Source organism: Alnus glutinosa, chromosome 8 (assembly GCF_958979055.1).
Source record: "Alnus glutinosa chromosome 8, dhAlnGlut1.1, whole genome shotgun sequence".
NCBI lineage: Eukaryota > Viridiplantae > Streptophyta > Magnoliopsida > Fagales > Betulaceae > Alnus > Alnus glutinosa.
The window spans coordinates 5,184,308-5,196,161 of record NC_084893.1 but is presented as its reverse complement, the minus strand read 5'-3'; the positions used below and the strand labels follow the sequence as shown (position 1 = coordinate 5,196,161).

The 11,854-nt window shown below is 35.7% G+C and overlaps 1 protein-coding gene across 1 annotated transcript; it reads right to left on the bottom strand.

Annotated features, from left to right (window-relative positions):
• Nucleotides 1–3,513: 3,513 nt before the first annotated feature.
• LOC133874559 (serine/threonine/tyrosine-protein kinase HT1-like) lies at nucleotides 3,514–10,922 on the bottom strand. Its single transcript, XM_062312410.1, has 3 exons — nucleotides 9,737–10,922; nucleotides 7,848–8,303; nucleotides 3,514–3,918 (listed from the first exon to the last, which is right to left on the bottom strand). The coding sequence occupies exons 1-3, from the start codon at nucleotides 10,094–10,096 to the stop codon at nucleotides 3,670–3,672; spliced, it is 1,065 nt and encodes a 354-aa protein (XP_062168394.1). The 5' UTR covers nucleotides 10,097–10,922; the 3' UTR covers nucleotides 3,514–3,669.
• Between the last annotated feature and the right edge of the window lie 932 nt (nucleotides 10,923–11,854).

Genomic DNA, 11,854 nt, shown 5'->3' with positions numbered 1-11,854 from the left:
CAAATCATGAATGGAGCATTTAATAGACACAACAAAAGTCACATGAAGCAATAACTTGATTGCATTCCCTTTATCCATCTGTACATTAAATATATTCAATGCAAATTCCGTGCCTTTGTACATTGCCTGATTGCTGTTTGATAAAACTTTTGGTCCCATAAAGTCCTGAAAATGAAAGATGGGCCCCAAAAATAAAGGGCAAGAAAAAATGACAGTTAGGAAAGTTAGCATGTATTAATTCCCAGTGTTAAGTGCACATTCAACTATCAACAAACTGTTAACTAAATGGCAGTAAATGATAATCATGGTGTTGTAGGGAATTTTAGATGCCAAATTCAAACTTAATTAACAAATAAGGGTATTTAAAGTTCTACTATAAAAATTTAATTTTGTTAACAACCCTAATACAAATTAATTAGTAAGTTGGCTAGTAGGGTCTAGTACTTAAATCAATTTGGGATTTTTTTTTTTTTTGAAGCCAATATGCAAATATGATTGATAACAAAGACCATTAGGTCAAAAGCGAGAGACAATACATTCCCTATGAACAATGACACAGATGATGGGTCGAGTTTATTCCAACCATATAGTATCTATGACATGATTTACTGCAATTCGAGCTAAACAGTGAGCTGTTGAGTTTGCCTCTCTTTGCACATGAAGCACATGAAAGGATCGCAAAGAATATAATTCAGATCTAATACCCTCAATGAAATGCTCAAATCTATTAAGAATCTGGCTTTCTAAGTTGATCACGTTGACAATCTGCAAAGCATCGTCTTCAAGAATAATGTCAAACATCTTAATTTCCTTGATAAACAGAATCGCATGAAGAGCTACCCACGCTTCTGCCAGTGTGAGATCAATAATAATAGAAATGGTTGAACTCCGAGTAGCCAACACATTGTCTTCACTATCTCGGGCGATGAGGTATACATCTTACATTAATCTTAAATTAGAGCATTGACTGAGAGAGAGAAAAACAAAAACAAAAAAACCTACAATTAATTAACCCAAAAGAAAATCAAATTGTGAAGAACATGAATTTTTGCACATGTAACTCGTGCAGCAAATTAGCCAATGATAAGTGTACTATTTTTTTCAAATCAAAGTAAACATGCATCTCAGCTAAGCTATTAATTAGGGCACCCATTTAGGAGACCCAGCTAATAAAGTAAAGGGCCAATTTGGCAAAAGTAAAGATGCCCAACTGTTTTTTTTTTTTAGGTATAATTATTGGAGTAAGTGAGTTTCAATGCTCAAGGTGGGATTGATGGGCATCCAATGATACAGCTTTTAGAAAATTATATGATCCATAATTAAACTAAATAAGAGCCAAAACTTTGGGCATGGGGGCAAGAACTATTCAATTATTGGGACCACTAGTATGCGAATCTCCTCCTTCCTATTATCTTATCATTTTGGTCATCCTTTGTAGTAGCTTATGACCAGATAATGCAATGGTAGAGGACAGCAGATAATCATATTTATCTTGCATTCTTGAGAGGAAGAGTTTTTTTTTCTAAATTGAGTCTAAAAAAAAATTTATTAAATTAGCGTTTATCTTTAAAGCATGTGATTCAAGCACAAATGTAAATTTTGGAACAAAACTTTGTCGTTCCCAAAGGTCGGGGAAAAAGAAAAATATGAGGTCTCTCAAGTCCATTGGCAGTTTGGGGAGTAAGTTTTTAAGTAAATGTAACTTGTTAGAATCTGGTTGGATTACTTTGAGGCTCTTTTTAAGACAAATTCTCAAGGATTTCATGCTGATCTTAATTATTGACTAATATATGTGAAATTGAATACTTAATGTTATGAGTTGGTTAAGTTGATCTTTTTATATAAATCTACTTCGTTAAACTACTGGATTGTCCTTTGAAAAGTGCGAGATTCAATTGGAGATCATTTACTAAATTAGAATTGCTAAAAATTTAAATTGGAGACTGGAGGAATTTTTTTCCTTCTAATTGGATTGAAAGAAATTCTTTAAATTCAGTTTATTAAACTGACATAGTTCCTTAAAGCATATGCTACAATCCTAATTGTCTCACATGGCTTAAGTGCAATCTTAATCATGTACATATAAGCTTTTCGTCACAAAACCTATTACAAACCAATTTTCAATGGTAAATTATATCGTGGGCTTGTATCATTTGGTATAAGAGCTTCCACCACATCGAGTATGAAGTCGGTCACAACTCGTCGTGTAAGAGATCAAATGGATTGCGGTTTTGTAGCTAAGTCTTGAACATAGCGACCTATAGCTATAGCCTATTGGCTTGATTAAAATGTATTGGTATTATGTATAGGGCCATGGGTATAGTGTTAACTTATTGAATGCTTATCGAATCAGTGTCGATAGAGTGGGACACCATGAATGTCGATTGCAACATACATTTGTATCAATGTGATTCTCACATGCAACAAAATAAATAAATATATATATAACCTAATTTTTTTAAAAAAAAAAAAAAAAAAAAAAAAAAAAAAAAAAAAACCTGTCCACGAACAAATACAACAAAAGCCTCCCTTGTAACCCTTTTTCTTAGAAATCTTTAGAAATTGCTGCTTTGGCATCCATTCAACACCCTCTCTTGAGCTTAATTTCGTTGTATGCTTTGTTTGCTAATTTCCTTTGTATTCATAAAACGAGTGATTAGCCCCAAAGTCTACATGATTAACCACATGATGTAAAACCACTAAAAAATGGAAAGGACAGCAACAAGACCCCATATCACATAATAATAGCTATAAATCAATCCACATTATTTTGACACCCGTTTAATATGAAAATGGATTACTTATTGACCACATGATACCTTTGACTAAACCACATGATTATGAAATATCTAATCAGATACAGGTATCCACATGTTGATAATGTATATATGCGGATCAACGGTTTTGAATGAAGCTTAAATTACTTGATGAAGCCCTGACATGACACTTAAAATTAATGGGCCCCAGTAATTTAGGATTAGGCCCATGCTTCACCTTGGAGGAGAAACAGGATTCAAATTAAAAATGATGGAGTTTTATTGGCAGCTGTGGGAATTGATAGGGTGAGCACGATTCCCCAAAATCTCTTGCCGGAGGATCGTAGGAGATTTGCGATTGTGAAAGGCTCTTTATAAAATCCTTCTCTTCGAACAGATAGACATCATTGAAAGCCTGTCACAATTGTCTGCCCAATTACAAGGGTAACAAGAGATTCTCAATTGTAAAGAACTCCGGCCGTCAATTGGAGACATTGATATCAATTCAGTTTGAAAAGGGATGCCTTTCTCTAATTATCTTAAATTCAATAGTGAGTTTAATAGTCCCGTGACATTTGGGAGGACACAAAGATGACTTCTTTATAGCATTATTCGTTTCGGACGGATAATAAGTTTCAAATTTTCAAAGTAATCCTTTTGGGAGAAGTGAGAAGGAACCATGGGGATAATAAGTTTCAAATTTTCAAAGTAATCCTTTTGGGAGAAGTGAGAAGGAACCATGGAGAGATGAGCACTATAATATCAAAGGAAGGAACTGCATTAAGACACACAAAACAAGAAACAAGAATGGAAAATGTTTTGTGACCAGTTTGTAATCATAACTGATGAACATAAAAAAGCCTAGACAAATATATGACACACTTTTGCATCATAGGTAGTAAAAGAAGAGGGACTAAGCTTTTAAAGAAGCAGATCCATGGCGGGCAATACATTTTGGTAAGCATCGCGAAAGAGTGTGATCAGAGGAGGGTTTGAAGGATGAGAAAAATTCAGGATCACGCTCAAGTGATTCCCCGTAACTCTCCAAGGTAGAAACGATCTCGTCAAAATGTGGTCTTTTGTCTGGATTGCTTGACCAGCATCTGTTGATGAGATGACTCAATGCCACAGGGCAGGTGGGTGGCAATGGTGGTCTTGCATTCTGCACAGCACCAAGCATGTTCAATATATAAGAAACTAATGATGTTTGCATACTAAAAATAAACCTTGTCAGAAGATGATGTTTGCAAATTTAAGTTTAAAATTATCCTATGCATATCCCTCCCCAAAACTCCAGGAATTGGATATCGAAATGAAACCACAAAGACCCAAGAAAAAAACAAATGAACTAAAACATTAATATGGTTATGATAAACTAAAACCTAAAAAGTCTGAATTCTTTTTACTTCTCTTATTATGGAGACAGTGGGGAAGGGGGCTGCCTATAGTTACCCCCAAAAGATCCTCATAATAAGTGAAACCTCTAATATTTTCTAGTGGGGTATGGCACAGATACCACTGGACCACAAGGCCAGTGGTCCAAAACAATGAGCAGTCACAGATCTGCAAACTGTGTAGCTTTCTAATAGATATTATTTATAATCATAGCACTATTACCATATTTAATGGTTGCCAAACATGGATTTTTCTACTTTCTACAGCTTGTTGGAGCCATAATTTGTATTTGCTCCATAGAGGCTTGTAATAAAAAAAATGAACTACAAAAGCTAAAACAAAAATATAAGATGTCATGACCCAAGAAAGCGTTAGTCACATTTGCACTATCACTCTAAAATGACTAGTCAAATTATAATTAGAGCTACATAGAATCACTTGTAAAGTCCAATCTCACCAAGTAATGAACCATAATCCACCCACTCAATGTGGGCGATTCACCCACTTACTTAATGTGGGACTAATTTTCTATGATGTCACAATCCCTAATGTTCTCGTTAGGTCCACGTCATGCAGTGATTCAATGCCACACAATGTTACTAGGTTGTTTTGATACTATTTGTCACGATCTAGGAAAAGTGTTAGCCACATCTACGCTATTACTCTAAAAAAAAACTACTCAAGTTATAGTTTAAGGAGTAGAGAAAGTACCTCAAGCCAATGTTCGAGTATTAGGCGCTATGACACTGAAGTAACCCATATCATACTCCCAAGAAAAGCTCGAACGACCTTCAACAAAAGGGTACTTGTACCCGAAACAGATACAGGGAAAAGCTCTCTAAAATCACTTATAAAACTCAGTCTCACCTAGTAATATTATATATCATGATCCAAGAAAAGTGCTAGTCACGTCCACTTCATTACTTCAAAATGATTAGTTAAGTTACAATTGAAGCTCTCTGAAATCACTTATAACACTTAGCCTCACCTAGTAAAGAACCGATATGAGACTTAACACCAGGCAACACCTTTATAATCCATCCATTGGGCTTAACTTTCTAGGGTATTATAAATCTTCTCCATTCAAATCCCTATCGTTCGTCAAGGCCCATGTCATGCAATGCCTCAACACCACAAGGTGCTATTAGATCGCAGCAATGCCATTTGTCATGACCAAAACAAAGTGCTAGTCTCATCTACTCTATTACTCTAAAAGAACTTGAGAAGTTATAATTGGAGCTTCCTGAAATCACTGATAAAGCTCAATTTCACCAATTAAGGAACCAATATGAGACTTACCATGCAACACCTTAATAATCCACTCATTGGTACTTAACTTTATGCGGTGTCATATAAGATGTTATTTTGTGTCTGTTTTGATTCAGAAGATGATTAGAACATGTTGAAGGTTCTCTAATTGCAAGTTAAGCATCGGATAAACATTAAATTCAACTATCTGTGCCATCTTGCTAGATGTGTGTGTGTGTGTGTGAGAGAGAGAGAGAGAGCTATGTATTGAATTTAAAGCAAGTAGATACAAAATGCCTTAAAGTGCAAGGATCATGCTTATTGATGCTTCTAGAATGTGGATAACATTATATCATATTATAAGTCTTACTACAATTTGGGGATGGCGTGTCCTGCATGGATAAGAATGGCCAAAACAGCTAGTCCCACATGAATTGGACAAAACTCAAGGGCAAGCATATGACACCCCACCATGCATGTGAGGAATATATTGGTTTGTGGATGAATATTGGAGACAAAAAATTATAAAGGATGTAACCCATCATACAGTCTGAGTTTTACAAGTTGTTTAATATATTGTTTGTTTACATAAAACTTCATGAAAATGATATTTTATATAATATTTGAATTATCACTGAAATGAAGACAAGATCAGCAAAAAGCTGCATGCACATAGCAGGCATACAAGAAATAATTAATGTGTGGTTAAAATGCGGTACCTTCTTAAATAAGTGTCTTAAGTTTATCCAATTTTTTTTTTTATTCATAAAAAAAAAATTGCAGCTTGAAAATATGGTTCCCTTTTGCAGATACCTTGAGTAATCTAGAACAATCTGGAAGAAAAGTCTATTACTTTTTGTTTTCGTGCTTTTGCATAAGAGGATTAAAACTCAGTGTTGCATAGGATATGAATTGCTTTTCAGTCAAGCTTTCTTGTTATATATTCTTCTTCGGGTTTCAATGCCTCGACAATATATAGGTTAGCAACTTCAATATGTACACAATTAAATTTCATAATATCAGTTACCAGTCAAACCAATCCAAGAGATGGGAGAAAATGAGAATGAAAGAAGAATCAAATAATAACGTTTTCTTAGTAGAGCACTTTCAATTAAATAAATATTACAACTGTAAAGACAAATTTCACAACCTAAAGCCCGCCCCCCCCCCCCCCCCCCCCACCCCCCCCCCCCCCCCCCACACACACACACACACATAACTCTCCATAAGTAACCTGGTTCTTATATCCGACATCTTTCTTATTTACATATGTGTTAATTGATCACAGAATAGGCCATAATCTACGTCATTACTTAAATAATTCGTAGCATAGAAATTCTCCTCATTCTAGTTTTTATCAACTAGAACAATATTGTAAACACAATATACAACATGGAATCTCAAAAATATGCCCAAGTCCATTTGTTTATGAGAAATTTACTACAAACATTAAGTTTAGCAGATTATTTGGGATATCTTGTATCATTATCTAATTTATGCAATGTAAGTGGAAAAACAAAAATATATTTCTACCAAATTTTCCAAAATGACACGTCCAAAATGATTTCAGCATAAAGGCTATCAAATTTCTTTGTGTGACTTACTCCAGAACTGCAGCTCAGGCTGATTTACTCACTGGTATTTAATCAATCCTCTTTGTTTTTCTCATTTTTCAAATTTCACTGGTTGCATGTGTGCAATACCTCTCCATTCACTTACCAAAGAAAAAAGATATAGCCTCCACATATAGTTCCATGAAAGTTTCAGGACCTAGGTTCTAATCACAGATATGGGGTTCATTTGGTAAAAAAAATTTAGAGGGTTTTTCTTTTTGTGGGCAGTTTTGTTTATTCCAGTGTATACTTCCTGTGTACGTAAGGGCGCCTTATGCTTTTTTTTATAAAATTTATTACTTAATAAAAAAATATATATACTAGAGGGTGTTTTTTGCTTTTTAGTTGTGATGTAACATAAAGGTAAAAGTAGTTTTGAGTTATTTGCTAATGCTTTTACTTTTTTGCTAAAAAGCAAAAAATGTCATAAAAAATGTTGTCAAACAAGCCCTATTGAAGTTTGAATTCCTTTATTTATGATATTTAAAGGCCACACATATAGATGTCTGGATGCCTTTCATTTATGATATTTAAAAGCCATATAGGATATATAGGGCATGCTGATATAAATAAGATAATAATTTTTTTTTTTGTTGGATGAATCAATGCATTTATAAATCAAACACAACAGATTACATCACTCCAGTAAACACTGGATACACCCCACAAACAAGGGAGCAAAACTCACCACTCTGCAAAACTAACAACCAAACCAAAACTACAGCTCAGACTACACTCACTGAATACCAGAAACCAGAAAACAAAACAACAGCCTTACAAACACCACTGCTGTTTTAAATACGATAATAATTAATGGAATTCATCATGTGCGTACCTTTTGGGACACTGCAAATGCAGCCTGTTCTGGAGTCATGTTGTCAAATGGTGTCAATGCAGTTAAAAGCTCCCACAGAACAATGCCAAAACTGTAAACATCAACTTTCTTTGTGTGCTGCTTTTCTTTTATCATTTCAGGAGCCATCCAACGGTAAGTGCCTGTGAAACCCTTTGTACTACCACACTGAGACTCCAAGCATGAAATACCAAAATCTGCTACCTTCACACACATATCTTCCCCTAGCAGTAGATTTTCTGATTTCAGATCCCTGTGAAGTACCCCCTGAGAATGAAGATATTGCATCCCACGTGCAATGTCAAGGGCTAATTTCAGAACTAGGTTGAGTGGAACAGAATGAGGCTCCTGGTGGTGGAGGTATTTCCTTAATGATCCCCCAGCCAAATACTCAGTGATGATACAGAACACGGGAGGTTTCTTGCAAGCTGCAATAAACTTCATGAAGAAAGTAGAAAAGGTACAAAGTGGTCAGAAAGAGTGATCAAATCCTAATAATGTTCAGCTGTTTATTTAAATTTCAAGACTTGTCTCAAACATCAGAAAGAAAGGATGCTTGGTACTATAAAGCTACCCATTGTTGTCGACTGCAGGAAGAGCAGGGCAAGAGATGCCTCATTGAATGACATCTAGACTTTATTAGATACTGTAAAACTATACAAGATAGAGTTTTTAAAGAATTTTGATCCGTTGATAATAATTCATAAAATCATTTAATATTTTTAGTCTCCAAAATATGGGACTAAACATATTACTTTAACGGCTCTAATGCATATTGGCAGCCAAAAGTACCAAAAATAGGCACCTATTTTTGAAGGCTCATTCAACTTGCTTATTAAAGGAAGCTAGCAAAGCAAATAGGGGGGAGATGATATGGAAATATGGCTGGACTCAGAAAGAAAGGAATCGAGATTTCAGGCTTGTAGAAGGAATCAATGAGACAATGAGACACATTCATCCAAAAAAAAAAGTCAATGAGACAAATTGAGACGGGATGGGGCCTGTAGCTCAGAGGATTAGAGCACGTAGCTATGAACTACGGTGTCAGACGTTCGAATCCCTGCTCGCCCACAACATGCCAAATAGGGAAGGGCCTTTCCCCCTTGGGGGTGCTTTGCCCCTTTGCATCAAAAGAACGAATTAAATAATAATAATAATGATAATGATAAGACAAATAGATAATGAATTAATAAAACAAGCAAAACCTTAGATAATGGACTACTAAAACAAACAGAACCGAAAAGTCAATAAGACAGACCCGATCCACTAGTAACATTTCATTAGATGATGAATTACTTTTAACAAGGCTCAGAAAAAATAATTACAGCATTCAAATCCCTTGCATCACTGCAGTATTTATGGTCCACTTTCACTGCACAGAGATAGACTCCACATGCCCCAACCCCACCTCCAAATCCCTAACCTCAAAAAGAACGTAGTTTCTTAATTTGAAAACCCTTTGACTACTGCTAAAGTTCCACCTTATTTGCCTCAAAAGTACAAAGGATGCTGCCACTTCACATTACGAGCTCTTGTGATTTAACTCAACGTTGATGCTGCCAAGGAAAGGTAAAGTTGGCATTTTATCTCCAACATTCTAACGAAAACAAAATTCTTGACACCATTAGGTAGAAAATTAGGATTTGCAACCCAACAAGAAGTCAAGAAGTTTAAGCCCAGTGATGTTGGGTTCAATTTTGGGTTTTAGGGAGGGGGTGTTACAAGGTGGGATTATCAAGTACTATGAATACAAAATACAAATCACAGCACTAAATTTCTCTGGTTTATAACATAACATTAAATTAATGCAGGACCAGAGAGCATAAAATAAAGGTAAGCATGCAACAAACCATTCAAGAAACAGAGCTTACAGTGATGATATTGGGATGCCGCAACAAAAACAGCAAAGCAACCTCCGAAATGAACTGCTTCTCAAGCATAGCAGCCAAGTTCTCGTCCTCCTCCGGCTGGCTTATCAGCTTAATAGCCACATCCCTCTGCTTATATATCCCCCTATAGATCCTGCTATGCCTCCCTGAGGCAAATTTGCTCCCAATGAATAACTGTGACATATCTGCGCTCCATTCCTGCTCTCCCTCCCCCTTTATTTCCGCACCCGACGACACTAAGTACTTGGACCACGACACCGCCCGCTTATACTCTCCGAGCGAGAGCCTCCTGCCAGATTTCCCATTGTTGGAAATCTGTTTAAACCAGTAGAAATTCTTCATGGGTCTGAACCAAAACTCATCAAAACCTTCAAATCAGAACCCCCTCCAGCGTGTTGAACCCAATGCACATTCCAAAAAGACGCAAATGTGTTCTAAATACTTGATTTGAAAAAGACCCAGAACTCCAGAAGGGAAAAAATAAAATAAAGGAACTTGCTAGCTAGCTCAAACAGTTTCTCATTCCACTACATTTCGGAATTTCCAACATCCAAGCACTGACAAACGGGATTCAGGCTCGCACATCCTCTATGAAATCCAGAACTTGAATTTTTTCGAATATACAAGCAAAAAAATAAAAATAAAAACACTCTTTTTCTTGTAAATCTTTAAAAAAAATATATTAATAAATAAAAACCTACCAAAAAACGTAAGAGTATTTAACTTTCATTTACTACTACAAAAAGCTTCTTTATAAAGGAAAGGATAAGACTTTGTTCAGATATGGAGTCTAAACTCTATAGCGAACAAAGAGAAACAGAATGGATAGATAAACCACCACTTTGAATGAAACATAGCTGGAAAAAAAAAAAAAAGTTTCTGCTTTTCCAAACACAAAGCTATGGCATGATCATAATTGCACAGAGACACACGCGCATAGAAGTTAAAGCTTGTTAGTGCTTGAGGCTAAGGATGAAAACAAAGAAGACAGAGAAAGAGAGTGGGTTGGGATGTTGTAGCTGGTGTTTCTGGTATGCACCGAAAGCATATGCAAAGAACTGGCGGTTTTCCCTCACAGTCTCTACATTCATAACGTGCGAAGATCCACTCCTGAGGAGACAAACGGGTCTTCCTTGAAAATGACCCCTGCCTCTCTGCCCAACCTGCCCTTTTGTGACTGCTGATTTGACTGGTATATCCCTTCCTCCTTTCTGGTATTTATTACCATTAAAAAAATGGCTTTTGGTAAAACATCGACATCTCACAAATAAGTGAGTACCCTATTCTCTTTGCATGAGGATAGCAACGAGCTGGTCCTTTATAACGTAAGAATATAATTGTCTAAATAGAAAATAAAATTATAATTATAACTTTATATTATAAAGGACCATAATTTTTGGATATAAAATGTCTCATAAGCTTAACGCCTAATAAAAAAGAAAAAGATAAAATAAAACTCAAACGAAAGACCAAAAAAAAAAAGAAAAAAAAAGAAGAAGAAGGTGACCCATAAGAGAGAAAGCTCACTACCACTAGAAAGTGATTGGGTTACCATCTCACTTGAAGGGGTGTTCGGCCATCGCCACAAGTTACGAGGTGGCTTCTCTCCGTAGTTAGGGTAGATGGACAAAGATATCAAGTTAATAAACTTGGAAATACACCTATTAGTTGTCACTTTTAATTTTAAGTACATTTCTTTATTAGAAAAAGAAAACAACAATGGAACAACAGGTATCAACTATGCACTTAATCGTTGCCAAACATGCCCAATTCTTGAAGGATGCCATCATTATTAGGCTTTGAGTTCAACAACTATGCCTTTCTACAACCATGGATGCCATCATAGCCTCGAAGAAGAAACAAATAGTTTCGCCTTAATCTCTACACATTTTGCTAATCATCTTGAAAGAATCGGTTCACTTGTATAATCAATTTCATACCTTTTGTAATTATTTTTATATTGTTATAATTTATATTGAGTCTGTTGTTGAAAAACCCATCTTACAAAGCCTGAAGAGGGGAGGAAGGGTAGTTAGGTCAAAGAGGGAAAGGGCAGGTTGGTTTTTGGTGTATGGTAAGTTGGTAACGGTAGTGTGAAGA